The sequence below is a fragment of the Sparus aurata genome, chromosome 1 (assembly GCF_900880675.1).
Source record: "Sparus aurata chromosome 1, fSpaAur1.1, whole genome shotgun sequence".
Lineage (NCBI taxonomy): Eukaryota > Metazoa > Chordata > Actinopteri > Spariformes > Sparidae > Sparus > Sparus aurata.
In genome coordinates this window covers 24,000,245-24,015,835 of record NC_044187.1, presented here as the reverse complement: position 1 = coordinate 24,015,835, position 15,591 = coordinate 24,000,245, and the positions used below count along the sequence as shown (strand labels likewise).

Below are 15,591 nucleotides of genomic sequence, written 5' to 3'. Positions count from 1 at the left end.
AGATTATCTTCCGAGTCAGCAGATTGCAAGGTTATGGATCATGAAGGTGCAAAAAGACACACGCTGTCAATTACTGTATCAGGCAGCTGGGGGAGGGTCTCATGTGTACCACAACCTACAAAATGTTCTTTACATTGCTCTGGTGTTTATTATGTGTATGGTATTTGCCTCATATATTGTTCTCTTGAGATGTGTTCTGGTATTATTATGGATTAAGTCAGTGTACCTTGGTAGATCCATTGGAGTAGACGGGGATCATGTTTTCAACTCCCTGTTTGACTTTGAGCTCGATGTTGAGCTGTCTCTCCAGGGCAGCGATGCGTTCCTTGTGGGCTGACGTACGGCTCTCTGCCCCGGGAGACTGAGGACACTCATCTGTGGATGGAAGGAAAAGGTTGGAGATGATATAAAAAGCAACTAGATGAGGGCTCACATGGTGCGCTCTGAGGTGAAAATACCCAAAAGCGAATTTCATGTAAAGCCAAATAATAGCATTGCTTTCTTGAATTTCTGCAGCAGCATGAACATGGCTAATATCCTGGATTATGGGAACAGATCCACTGGGAGAGACTGTCCCACCCAGTCGGAGAAGGAAAGCACAACTCGTCAGGAATATTATTTTTCCATGTGGTTCTAAGGATCTGAATTCACTACAAATAGTTTATGGCGTTAATAGTAAAGTTAGCTTAAAAAACAAATAAACTGCGTTCATATTAACTGCCATGATTAATTTGCAACATTATATGAACTCCATGTTCAAGCAGAGAAGAGTAATGTATTTAAAAATCTTTTTCTTTTTGAATACCAGTTTATCAAGTGGAGATCTGTTGCCCCTAGAGAATACTGATGACCGGCTTTCAAATAAAAGCAGGTTTTGGTCTTGTTGTTTGTAACAAACTCTCACTACTGTGGAAACCCATGAATCTGAACTCAAACTCACGTGTTTTCTCCGTGTCAAGTATTAAAGAATAAAGCTACTTTTCCAAACGATTCTCAATGATCCACAGAACAGTCCAACTCACTTATCTGTGTTTTGTTTGTTACATCAGAGACAAAATGAATCCCAAGGAAAAGGCAGATTTGACAACAGGGGTGAAAGTGTTTGCACACACATACCTTTATTCTCCTCTCCTCCCTTCACCACAATGTGGGCATCCAGTTCTTGCAGCTGAGCATGGAGGTTGTCCAGCCGGCGGTTAGAAGACCGCAGCTGGCTGTCCACCTGTAGGCCAGAGAAATACAGGAGAACATTGTCTCTAGTTCGGAAAAGAAATTACAATTCTGTATCTTACTTCTTGTGTAAAAACAACAGTATATCAACCAAGCAGGAATTATGAAATGTTGGACAACATCCTGACATTATCAACACTCACAAGAATGTCACAAAAAGCAGTTGAAGCAGCTCTACACCACATGTTCCGTAAAATGAACTTTATATACTATTAAGTCGGTTTAACTCTTCAGGTGTTGGTATAATGTTTCCTATTTTGATATTGATTTTCTATCTGACTTTTGCAACATAAACCATATCTAAATAATAAGTTTTAAAAAGTGAACCCTTGCTGAAAGTTCTCAATTTATAAATATGCTTCTTCTGCCAGTATAAGGATATAGAAGTGCCTCTTGAATGTTCAGTGAGCTGCTTCTTCCATCTTTAAGTTTCAGTTTTAGGTTTCCAGACTGCAGGCAGACTGCAATTTGTTTATAAAATTAAGTAATTTGCAAACGCTATAGAGAGGTGTAGGAAGCGTGAAGGACTGGAGTTGCATTCATGTTCCTTTTCCGGAGAAAAAAATAGACTTTATTCCATCAAAACTAGAATCATCATCATTGGACACACATATTCTCTGAAATTCATAACCAGTTGTAAATCCCTCACAGACAACTGTACTCTGTATTCTTTCATCAGCTGGTCATCATCATCCATGCGCAGACCTTGTCACTGATAGAACTTCATTTATAAATCCATGCTTGGAAAGATACCCACTTATGTATCCACTTACATGAAACACACTGCAGCAGGAAGCACTGAAGCAGTCCAACCTGATTCCACTCAGGGACTTTTAACTACTTCTAATGAAATATGGATTGTCCGTCTATGGGGTTTTTATTGTTCTTGTATTCAAAATCTGACTAGCACATAGACAGTTCTGCAAATTTCACTTTAACAATTTATGTTCTTTTTTTGTTGTTGTATTAAATGTGAAACCTATTCGTGGCACACAGGCCAAACACAAACACATGCTGAGATAACAACAAAATAATAAGTATTTAGAGAGCATTTTTACTTCACAAAAAAAAGCAAAAACAGCAATTTACATGACAGTTTCTCCTTATTAATTGAATATCTTTTCACCCAGTTGGCTAAGTTAAACCTTATTTTGAGCCAACATTGGCTTTTAGGTTGAAAATGATGGGAAAAATCTATTTAAGCATACAGAACAATATGAGGTTTACAATAATCTGTGTTCACATGACGATCCGTGCAATTTTTTGTCCTGCTTCTGTACCTGACTTGGGTTGGGTTTGCAAACTGTTGAACTTCTTTACCTCAAGACTAATTCCTCTCTATTGTCTACAATTAATACCTACAACTGCGAATGAAAATTGCATTTAACTGTCCAAATGCTCGAATATCGCTGCTAACAACTGGTGCCCAGCAGCTATACTTGGCAGCTACAGGAGGAGAATGTGTGCGGCTGTGTGGCATTCCTGCCCTGCCTCACAATGTGGAAACATGTGTTCAGTGAGCCTACAACTGGGCAAATAAAAGGTCAAACCAGTCTGAAGTATCTGGCTTTTCTTTTTTTCTTTTTTCATATGACCAAAGTCTCCACGGGATAAGAACTTAACATGCCAACAAGTCTACCCAGTTCCGGTGAACTGGAATGTGACTGAATCACCAGCCTCTTTTTCAGATAGCAGTCATTAAACTGGTTTCCTGCAGTGGTGCCGATGTGAAATTCAATGACTTCTCAACTGAAAAATCAGAGCGCTTCCACAACCTTATCATTTTATTAATGATCTGGTCTGGTAAGGGTCTATCACAGGAAGATGCTTTCTCATACACAATATGTCTACCTGACTTTCTCTTTGTCATTTCAGATCACTCATTAATAGTTGGAAACCTGTTTAAAAAAAATAAAATGTAACTGGTATAAGATTTCTTTGGGCTCTAATACTTTCTGGTGGATTTATGTCGGGAGGATCTTATTGTAACATGTGGTTGACCTGCTGAGCATTCCTCTTGTCAGTCGTCGCCCTGCGTAGGTTCTCGGCTCCCTCCTTGATTTTCAGCTCCTTGCGAATCTCTCTGCGGATCCTTTCGCGCTGTTCGTCCAGAAGCTGCTGCACGCTGGAGTCGGAGAAATCTGAGTTCTGGTCCAGACCAAGCTGCTCCAGAACCGACAGCCCACCTGGGTCACTCTGAATTGGGGTGAACAAAGAGGGAGGAAAAGGGAGGACAAAGGATAAAGAAGTCAGGCAATGTTGCAGTGACATTATACAAAACTTTTGCCTGACAATACAAGGCTTCAATTACACCACAGTCAGTCTGGCAAGAGTAGGTGTTGAGAGTTAAGAGGAAGAGATGGTGAGCAGGATAAGGCCTTAATGGGAGGAAAGAGATAGAGTGGGATAGTGATGGGGCAGTGAGAGGAAAAAGGGCAGATTTGGGTAAAATACTAGAAAAAAAACTTTCTAGAAAATGCTAGAGGACGATGGGAAAAGAGATGAAGGAGCAGCAGAGAGGAATGACAAAAATCCTTTTCAGCCAGTGTTTATAATAATTCAAAACAAATCCTTTATGTCCAACCTGCTTACAAGACTCTTCCTCTAAAAATACAATTTTCAGAACAGTCTGCCAGCCAAATGGGCTTAAAATCAACACTATACACAAACCTCAAAATGAATTACAAATCCGTCCCATGACCTGTGCTGCCCATCGTCCTCTTCCAGCTCTTTCTCATGAACCACTGGGTGAGAAATACCGTAAACTTTAATGAAAAAACATTAATATATACTTTAGCGCCAGTAAACAACTGGGCCCCGCTCCTGCTCAAGTTTCTACTTACTTCCTGTGTCTTCAAAAATAAAACCCCTCAAGCAGAGCTATGATTTACTACAGGCTGATATGTTGAAGCTCAACACGCCAGACAAACAATCAGGAAGACAGCAGGAGAGAGAGCGTCAAATCACTTGAAATCACAGCCACTATTACAGGAACACACAAATCAAACAAACGCTTCACCTCCGAGCTGTCCTCATCCTCCTCGTCACCATGCCAACACATAGTCCTCTCTGATGTGAAAAACTAGAGAGGAGCGGAGATCTCTCGTATGCTCCTGAGCTCGACCAAACAGTTAATGCCACACCAAAAGCAAAAACAGGTTGGGGGGGGGGAGAAAAACGATAAAAAGAGATAAAGAGAGGGAGAGGGAGAGTTAAGTGAGGGAGGAGGGGGAACGCCTCCAAGAGAGGATATCCGTCCCGACACCAAACTGCTCAGGCCTTTCCTGTTTCCTCTGCAGTTTTGCTGCTGTCAGTGGAGTGTGAGTAACAGAGAAAAGAGGGACAGAGACTCTATACATCAAGAACACATCCTCAGTCTTTAAGTTTTGGTAGGTCACTCCTGGATCTGTGGCTGTAAACCTATACGATATCAAGTTTTATACGCATCAATGAATCACTTCTGGCTTGAACTAAATTGCGCCAGCTTTTTCTTTTGCTCTCACTTTGGTCGGTGATATAATCTTGACGGTGGAAAGAGGGAAGGATGCGTTTTCTAAGTACTGGCTCAAAGCCAGAGAGTAACAGTTTTCCTTTGCGCTCCACATCTGAAAACCCCCACTGGTGATTCCCCTTTTCCTATAGAAAGACTGTATGGGATTGAGTCATCTGATAATAGGACAACCTCTCTACCTTATGCAAGCAGCAGCGGGTGAAGTAAGTGCCCTAATGCTAGCTTTCAACAATATACTCCAAACTGCAAACTGAGCAGAAAGTTTAAGGCCGCTTTTTTGGTTGGCCAGCTCTTCTCTCACTTTAACGTACAACTCAGGTAGAGCTGTCTCTGCAAAATATCTGCGACTAGGTAGATTATATCTTGGGTCAAGTGTGTTAATGAGCTTTCTGAATACGGGCTTTTCAACCACAATCACTGGGGCCATGTCTTTCGCTATGTGGTGGGTTACTGCGGACATTATCTCCTTCTGTTTTTGATTATTTTAGTCGTATGGTGTTGTTCTGGGAAAAGAAGACGCCAGACTCAGCTGCGTCAGTGCTGGTTGCTTCGGCACTTTCTTTGATATGGCACTGGCCTGAGATGCACTTGTGCAGAGTTTCAAGCACTCTTCGTTTTCTAGCGGGTGGGTTCTCAAATGGTGATATAAATTTGTTGTACTACCTCCTTTTGTGGCGACGCTTTTGCAGCATACTTTACATATTACGGTTATTTGTTCAACGTCCTCCCTCTTGTACCCAAACCACCGCCAGACGATGGATCCTACGTTGTTTTTCTTGGGAATTAATTCTCCCTCCATTTTTCATAGCACCTGCTGCTGCCGCTACCTGAGATCTCTGCTGCTACATGCTGCCGGGCGTATGACGTTGCACACACTACAGAATGTGATGTACGTAACTAGGTGCGCTTGTTTTATCTTTCTGTGCGGAGAGATAAGAAAGAGTGAGAAAAACCTGTAGTTCCCCCCGCGACTTAAAGCAACTGCGTGACAATTGAATGTATACTCGAATATTCACGATATAGTCATTTTCTACATCCCACAGAGGACAAGCCACGATACATCAAGTATTTTCGATATATCGCCCAGCCCCAAGATTGTTGCATTTCTGCTGAGCTACAGCCTTACTACCAAAAGATTGTGTGTCAGATGGGGGGTTGCTGAGTTCTACTACTCTGCTGAAAGTCAGAATGATGATGATGATGATGCAGAGATCCAAAGTTAGCACCTCCCAAAATAAGAACTACTACAGATGTGATACTTATACTATTCTTAAATGTGCATGACACGCACACAGATCGGCTGTTTTTCTGCACAGCTTGGCTACTTTTTAATTGTTTGGCAGGTTAATCTTAAACTTCTGATCATTTGGGCTACTTTTCAGTCACGTTAGTGGAATGTATTAGGGATGGCAGCATCAGTCCATCACTTTGGTCAGACTGAAATATCATGAAAATAACTGAATAGATTTTCATGAACATCTGTGTAGATATTAAAATTTCTCAGAGGATGAATCTTACTGACTAAATTGCTGTAATATTTCCTCCTCCAAAATTTCCAATCTTGACTAAATACCATTATCAGTCTCAGCTATTTATTGCTAGCATGCTAACAGGCCCGTCGCGAGAAGGCAAGCAAACCAAGCAATTGCTTGGGGCCCCGAGCTGGCCTGGGGCCCCAAGACAACGACTGGTTATGAATAAAATGCAACGACAAACTGTGTGAGCGCCCCTTTGATAGTCAATGCAGTAAAGTGCAATGACACTGTTATCGGGATCTCCCTCAAGGGGGCCCCTCTCAGTAGTCGCTGACAGCAGCCAGCCAGCCAGGTACGGACCTCTGCTGCCGGCAAAATACAAAACCTCTGCAGTCATCACATGAAGCGTAACTATGCATCAGGAAGCCAGAAAAGAAAAAAGAGAAAGTAAGAGGAGGATAAGAATAAACAAGATAGTGGTAAGTGATACATTATACTGGATAAAATAGCTCTACTTGTCTTGTACAATCACTGTAATTTCACAGCAGGTAGGCTAGCAAAAAATGTTTATGTTAGCTACCTTCATGTCCATTTTGCTTGGGGCCCCCAAATTCCTTGAAACGGCCCTGCATGCTAACACTTTAAGCTAACACAATAAACATGGCAAACATTACACCTGTTTAGCAACAGCATTGTAACAAAACACAGTGAGCATGTTAACATGATGACATCAGTATTTAGCTAAAAGCATCGCTGTGCTTTATTATAGCCTCACAGAGGTGCTAGCATGACTCATGCAGTAACATTTAGGTGATTTCTTTATTGAAAATCTATATGCTAATGTTACATTCCCATGAATTGACACGTCCTCCCACCTTCTCTACTCATAGAGACAGTGGCATGCAACATTAAGAAGAAAAAGGTGGATAGGGCTGACAGAGTTCAGTGTTTTTACATAGTTACAAACATTAAATCATATTTAATATGGTAAACAAGCAAAATGACACTCTAATGTGGAGACAGGATATGTGGATATCATTTCTTATGCAAGAGGATGAAAACATTCTTATCTCTATTTAACAAAACTCAACCTCCCTTTTCAGAAAAACTGAACTTTTACAGAAAGATCTATCAGTAGTTCAGTCACCCTGACTCAGCCATTAAGGCCGTAACTGTAACATGAGGTTTGTTTACTCGTTAACTATGTATCTCTCAAGTGATGCATATTTGCATTAAAAAGAACATAGTCTCTGGTGCAAACAAATCAACTATCTGGTTTCACTCGGATCGGTCCACCATCCTTGAGGATGTGTCATTTGTCCACTTGGTGGGAACTTGTCTCCTGTCACCTCCATTAGAACGAGTGTTAAAGAAGTGTTAACACCAGCAGATGTTGACAGAATTTGTTCCGACACACATATGTATGTAACGGAGGAAAGCAACACCAGATGATTCACCACGTCATCCAGAGGATCTGACACAATTTTCTTTGATGGACACTTTGCCAGTGAACTGAGCTCAGCGGTTAAAGAGAGGAAGCTGATACAACACAACAACACTCTAAATCACCCCTTAGTTGTTGACCCAGTGTAATACTACAAAGATGGCAGCAGCTAACGGACATGAATGACTCATTCCGTGCAGCTTGTTAGTGAACTAGCCCAGAGGAGGAACCTACAGCAGCGGTGTCCAGGGAAGTAATGACAAGCTAATTCAATATATAACGGCGCCAAGTGAGGCTAATTCAATCAGACTGTGTGAGCAGCGTGGAAAAGCCTAGGGCTGGACGAGAAGGACAAGACAGAACATGGGTTAAAGAGCATGTCTGTGTGTGCGCTGTGCGTGTGTGTGTGGTGGGTAATCATGTCCTCCACTGTGAGGACAATGCCTGGAGTTTTCCTACAAAGTGATAATGGCTGCTCCATACAGAGATAGTGTCCACACAGAGGTCGTGAAAAGGCGTGGTTGTAGAAGCGTACATGACATGGACAGAAATAGGAGGACAGATATTCACTTTAATGAATGCACACACACACACACACACACACACACACACACACAAACCCCTCTCACTTTCCAGTGAAACATGAGGACATGTCTCTTGGGGAGTGAGGCCACAGAGCTCAGCCCATTTCTGACTGAATCCTGTGTTATTGTAGAGGGTGTGATCTGTGTACTCTTCGGGCTCCAGTACACCCAGTCCACAGTCGATGTGGTCTGTTGAATATGACACTGGGTGAAAATGTCATTGCGACTGGATGCTTGTTCTACGATGAGAGTGAAGGACAGACGAGCTCCGACTGTGCTCAAAGTCACAGCTAATAATAGTAGAGGAAGAGCAACATACCATGAAAATAAGATGATATTCGTGATTCCCTTGATAAACTCAACTCAAAGACATAATGGATAGTAGACTTTTTTCCAGCAACAGATAAGCAGTATTGATGAAGAGCAAATGTTGTGACATTTTAGTGCACTATACATTTTATGTTTCAGCCAGACAATTATGATAGTTGAAGTAGGTTTGCTGCGATGATTCTCCCTCTGCCTAATAAACTCATGACAACAACAGTTACATTTTACAAGAGAAGATGCTCTCTGTCCGTTGAGCAATGTGTGAAGTTACTGCTATTGCAAACTGATAATTTTGTACTGCATTTAACTGGCAAAAACACGTTGACTTTTGCTGTGATGCAGTCACAGGAAATGCCATGTGTTCAGTGAGTTGAACGCATACGGCTAACATTCATTCATTGAGTTAACAGACTCTTAACCTCACAATCGCAGATATTTCTTTATTTTCAAACTTGTAGTTTTCAGACCCAGCCAATATCAGCTCAAGCGAGATCACTTGATGTAATTTATCAGACTTCACTCAGCTCTCTCTGGAGACTTTACAAAACTTTCTTTTATTCCCTCATACGCAATATGTGTACTCCCTGTGTAGTCCTGTATTCAGACTTGCATAAAATTGGCGAAACTCCCCTTCAGCTTCAACCTATCATTAAGACATGCAAGTCAGAAACCGGCAACATAAGTTTGGCTTACTGACTAAATATATGCTGTGAAAATGTGGACATATTCATCTTGACTTCTTGGCTACACATGCTGTGGCTATAAAGGCTATACTGACACATAGGAAATCACGAATGCATACTTTGGTTATATAATAAAACTGCATACTTTAATTTGGAATGCTGAAGCTATCAGGTTCCTCTTACAAGCGTACACATACAACCACATACAGTATGACAGAATCATGAGTCTGCATGCTTTTCTCTGATGGATTAACAGTAACTTGCATATCATTTCCTGTAGTCGTCTTACTACTTACCACATGGGCCTTACCACTCGGGCCACTTGGTAAATATTCTGCTGAAAGGATGAAGCTGCAAAGAAATAACACTTCCTATTCTTGTCAATCTGACAAGATTGTATGGCAGAGAGGCTGGGAAAGGCAATGAGGCGAAATAAGACAGTGTGTTATGTCCAGGAAAAGAGTGAACAAGCTGGAAGAGAGAATTAAAAACCAAACATCTACTGTTTCCTTCAGGGAAAGTATAATAAAACACTTGGAGCTTCAATTAAATTAATCAGAAAACATAATTTTTGAGGGTACAATACAAGACTGTTGCTGGCAGTGAAGTAATTCTCAAATACAAATGGACAATCATCAGCCAGTGCAACCATATGAAACAAAGACTGAAAAAGAATACACACTGGCAAGAGCACACGCCAGTTTGCCCAGTCACGGCCATGAAAAAGACAGAGACACACATAGAAAGAAGTGGTTAGCTAGGGGCTGAAAGAGAGGGAAAGACACAAGAGGCAAACAAAGAGAGAGCAGCATGGGGACAGGAAGAGAGGGAGGAGAGAGACGGATGAGGCACAGCCGAGAGGGTCACAGGGTTGAGGCAGAACAGACAAATAAGCAGAGTAAGAAGGAAGGAGCTAGAAATGAGGCAGAGAATCAGCAATGAATCAGCAACCAAGCTGCAACTACAATGTCCAACAACTGCTCCTGCCAAGTGTCCAGCAATATAACTCGAAAAATAAGTGGTCACTGACTGAATCCTTTATGTATTTACAGTAAACAGGTTTCAGTCTTTCTCCAGTTATTCTTCAGTTGTTGCTTTTCACATAAACACCAGAAACAAAAGGAGAACAGAAGACCTATAGGAAATGTAATTTTGACAGAAATCACCATATCATGGTGATATTATCATATTATGTTGAATGACAGTTGGTGGTGGGGAAGCGCATAGATACAATACAATGGACCTTAAAAGGAAACCAAGTGGAACAATTACTACGGTAACTGGATATTGATATATAAACTTGGCTCATCCTCACAGCCATTGTTTCCCACCTATTGGCCACTTTGCTTCTTCAATTCAGGCACGACAACTTGGCAGCTGTGAAGGAAACTGTACTCTCTGAGCTGCATCCCACTTTTTATTGACACTACAAACGTGATTGCCAAACCTATCAATCTCATAAATGACTGACAGAAGAAGTAGTCAGGAATATAGAGAGTAGTAGACCATGGCCCAACCCCTACCCCTCATTTTCAAGTGCCTCCTTGCCCTTGTAACACTGTTCCGAGGTGTAGTGGTTAAAATCTCCGCTATGAAATGGGACAACCCCTCAAGACCCTCAGACATCAATGGCGTTTATTTAAACAGATGGAACATTTCCAATATGCCCTCTTCAGCTGTGGTGATTTATTTTGCGTTACCACAGCAATCCTGGTATTATGCAGGGCTGTGATGCAGAAATCAGCAACAACAATGTTAGCTTGCTGGCTATTGAGACGTCAGCAAACTTGTAACGTTGTAAAGACCATAATACATCGAAATGACAGAGAGTTGTCAGGAGCCTCGGTCTGAAGTTTACCTCTGAAAAATCTCAGTTCAGAGGACCATGAAGCCCCAACACAGCCCTACCCCTCTATACCAATGAGTTTATTGGAATTGGGTCCAAATCCGCACCAGATATTGCTCTCAACAGTACAATTAAGATGGCAGGTCAGGTTGAAGAGCGAGTGGTGCGAAATAAAATCCACTGATGAAAAAATGATGGATGGAAAATCCTTTTCATCTCTCCCCCTCTCTCCATGTGTTGAAGCTGCTGTTTTGTTATGCAAACCTCGGGCGGAGTTCTTGATTCTCACCTGGATTATTGCTCTCACGCTGCAACACACACAAACAAAGCTGCTACAGAAATCCATTACATGGAGAATTCAACATCAGGTACAAAACATCCAAGAGAAAATATTTATCCGATTTTGCCAACGTCAGTACAAATGATCTGTCAAAAATATGCAAAGTTTGGAATCTGCTGCCTGTGTGTCTGAGAATGCAATCAATCATTTCTGCCTGGGTATCAGCACAATACTGCTTTTTCTACACCATCCCAGGTTATAGATTATCTTCAGCCAGGTACACACTAGATGACAAGAATAGTTTATAACATCCGTTTATCTCCCCAACCTTATCTTGGCCATAAGAGGAAAGTCCTAATCATCAAACATGCAACATTTTTACAAAAATCTACAGTGATCAAAGTGGTATCCCAAGTTGCACAGTGACTAGACATCGTCATGGAAATTATGGTTGGGAAACATGGGATGGTTTCCATTAAAAACACTGTCTATTGGGCCCTCTGTCTTTTCTGGTGGATCAAAGTAAGGCTGCCCAATAAATCAGCACTTCTGCTATATAGACTTATTTTGGATTCAGGAGAGACAACGTGTTACAAACACTGGTGCTGTGTAAAACATGCCGAGCAGTTGTTGCAACTTTTAGAGGAAACACAACCAACCTCCATCACCACCTGCAATGCAACCATAAAGACCTACACGAACAATTCAAAACTAACGTTAGCAATCATTAACTGTAGGGCTGCACGAAAAATCGTTAAAAAAATCGCGATCTCGATTCACACATACACGTGATCTCATTTCCACACATAGCGATTCTGAATCATTTTATATCTAGAGCTGAATCACAAACAAATGCTCTCATTTTCCTCCCGGTTTTTTTGAAGCGCCCCCAAACGCAGCACTTGATTCAGTGGAGGAAGCCCGCCTGCAGTTGAGTGTCTGGAAGGAGTGAGTGAGAGTGAGAGGAGTGAGCCGTTTTTAGACAGGGCAGCAAGCCGCCAATCTGCCCGTCCTTTTGGCGGCCGTTTTAGACAGAGGGCGGCAAATTGAGGGTCTGTTTTGGTTCGCCGATTTGCCACCTCGGAGGGTACACTTATTTCCACCTCGCCTGCTAGGTGGGCAACTGGACAGCCGCTGAGATCCCAAATATCCGGGAGATGCTAGCGTCTCCTGGATCTCTAGCTTGTTGTTGTAGCGCAAGCTAGGAACGGTCGCTACTTTCAAATTAAAAGCCCCCCGCTAAGAACCCAGTTCTTAACTCCAATTGGGTGCAATGTAAAGCTCTTATTTTGAAGACAAATTTGTTGTCAATTGTTCACAGCCCAACTTCGGGCTTCACGTCACATCACGTCACATGTTTACGCCTACCTCTGAGGCGGCTTTTGGAAAAGGAAGAATATTACACCTCCGTTTTAGAAAGCCGATCACAGCAGCTATCACATATCACCTAGCCAAGGATACGGCCCCAATAAACACTGAACAACATGAGGGATAAAAGGATGCACTCTCATCTTGGAGATGATTGTGATTTTTTTTTTTTACTTTTGTAAAAATCATTTCTCATCCAGTGATAGAACTTCAACAAAACAAAAAAAGCATTGCTTTGGCAGAGGCATAGTAGTATGCCTCTGCCATACTACAATGTTTTTGTTTGTTTTTTTGTTCAAGTTCATCAGTGCAATAAACATTTTGTGAAAAAAATCGTGTCAGAGAATCGTGATCTAATTCTAAGCTAAAAAATCGTGATTCACATTTTTTCCAGAATCGTGCAGCCCTAATTAACTGTATAGTTAATAATATGCAAACTTCAATATTTGTTTATTTATCGCAAGTTATTTCGTCATCACAATATTGAACAGTGTTATCGCACATCGCAGATTTTCCTCATATCGTGCAGGCCTAGATCAAAGCCAATCTTTTCAATTTTGCTAAAACTAGAAGTAGAGTAGAAGTTGGTGGATTGCTGTCAACTTAAACTCCAATGCAAACCTGAACAATAACTTTTATAATAGTTTACAGGTCAGCTGACCGAGCAGGCCTGAACAGCACAGTCTGACTGCCTTGGACCATAAGAATATAAGAATATAATATCAGACAATATTAGTTAGTGAAAAAAAAACATACATACAAACTTTAATTCTCTACCTGAAATACACTTGTAACTTTATTTGAGACATAACCCCTCAAATGACTTGTCTGTGTTCACATTATGTGCTCAGTTTAGTTTTTTGTAGTCTGACTGTCAGTATTTCACTTTTCAAACATGATGGGGGAGGAAATATTTTTGATTGAGACGAAACAGATTGTTTTTTTACAAGGTTTTGTGAACAGGTTAAATTAAAGATTTATAAAGACTTGATACTGCAGGTAAATCTGAAGTTTCTTGGATGGGGAAAAAGTGACGTGACTTAGGACTTGAACTGCCTAAACTAAGGACTTAACTTGACACAATCTGTGACTTAACTGGCTCAAGATAAAAAACTACTTAATTGAGAGCTGAGTCACTTGAGTCACTGTCTAATATTGTTTAGGGAATTTGCTCATATTTGGTACTGTTCAGACTGCTATCCCCAATTTGTTTCTTGCTCGCTGATAAGTCTTTGTGGCGTCCGATAGTAGGCTTAATATTTTTAGATTTGGTCTCTTGGTCAGCCAAAACAAGACATTTGAAGACATCAACATGGCCTCAAGGACACCGTCATGGGCTTTTATCATCATTTCATCATTTCTAGACAAAACAATGAATTAGTAATGAAAATTATCAGCTATAGCCGTACAAGACCAAAATCTTAACAGTTTGAGAAGCAACAGGTAAGAAGTACTCTTTAAGTAAAATGTCTGAAATCTAGGGAGCCTTACAATGTTTAGAGAGAAGTAGCAAAGGATGTATCAATCATAAAAAGACCTCAGTGGACAGAGGGAGATGTTTAAATGACAAACATTCCCTGCTGGAAATGTAAACACAGTCTGTGCAGGGTGAAGTGGCTCCATAATCCATAACCACTGAACCTTTGCTGGAACAGAAATAAAGGGAAGCAAGGGACAGAAACAAAAGGCTTCTCTCTTGCTCTGTTCACTGGAGAATAAACACACAGAGATGTTCACACCAGCAGGGGGAGGACCCTCAGCCCGGCAGGCCATCTGTCACTCACTTTCTGCTCCAGACATGCTCGGAGAGAGGGCCAGACACGTATCAATCGCTGTACAATCCCTGCTCTGCTGAGTCAGTGAGGAAACCCAACAGCTGTCAGTCATCCAATCAACAAGCTGCACAAAAAAACTGCTTTAAGTCTGCTGAGTGGAGAGAACACAGATGAAACCTTTTCAGTAATAGTTTGAAATTAATCCAGTTGGGAATGTAAACACATACCAGCCTCAAGTGGAATATTTACCTTTAAGATCTATTTATTCAGGGCGGATTGAGTGACCAGCATGCGGGCTCTTTAAACATATCACCTCTATGAACACCAGACAAACACCAGAACAGCGCAAAGAAAAGAATAGCTGTCACTAGTTTCAGTCAGACATTGATATGCATGTTGCTTAAACAGGCAGAGAAGCATGAAAAATGTCTGAAAACTCTCACCTACAACTTTGAAAGACGCTCCAAATTTACACAGTCTTGAGAGGATGCCTAACTAAAGTTACTTAAATTACCTGTGCGGATTAATAGGGGTGTGCAACCCCCTTAAATGAAAACTACAGCCGATATTATCAACCAATATTGGTCTACAGATCAGATTAATCAGTATTGACCTGTGTCTTGTCCAATATGTGTTACTGAACAGACCCATAATAGACCCATTACATAAAAAAGAAAGAAAAAAATCTAACTAAGGAAATAACCTGCAGTTCAATTGGTAATGAAATTAATTGTTAGTTGCAGGCCCTGTCCAAAGTTAGGTCCCATCACAGTGTAGCTGCAGGCTGCATTAACTTCAGCTAATGATGATGATAATCCTCATTATGTAGTCGGTATGTGTGTATGCGTGCACAAAGCTGTGCAAGTTTGTTATCTAACAAAATTATAAAGTTATTACACCATGTACTTCACTTAAAAAGGAGGCAGCAACGAGGACAACAAACTAATGTACACCTTCACATTTGAAGGAACACATTACATGATATGTTTGCCTCATAGTGATTTAAGATAAGCACGCTCAATCTCTACATCGTGTCTCCAGGTCATCGGGTTAATTCTTTACGTTTCG

General features: G+C 41.1%; 1 protein-coding gene across 2 annotated transcripts in view; it reads right to left on the bottom strand.

Annotated features, from left to right (window-relative positions):
• The window catches only part of pkn1a (protein kinase N1a), a 54,922-nt gene that overhangs the window by 15,310 nt on the left and 24,021 nt on the right, over window positions 1-15,591 (bottom strand). Inside the window, exons 1-4 of one of the 2 annotated variants that reach the window (XM_030424813.1) lie at window positions 4,250-4,338; window positions 3,232-3,426; window positions 1,117-1,222; window positions 227-375 (exon numbers count right to left, since the gene is read on the bottom strand). In XM_030424813.1, coding sequence (XP_030280673.1) covers window positions 227-375; window positions 1,117-1,222; window positions 3,232-3,426; window positions 4,250-4,291 — 492 coding nt within the window. In that variant the 5' untranslated portion in view covers window positions 4,292-4,338. Of the gene's footprint in view, window positions 1-226; window positions 376-1,116; window positions 1,223-3,231; window positions 3,427-4,249; window positions 4,339-15,591 lie in introns of those variants that run through there. The other variant, XM_030424819.1, reaches the window with a different exon arrangement.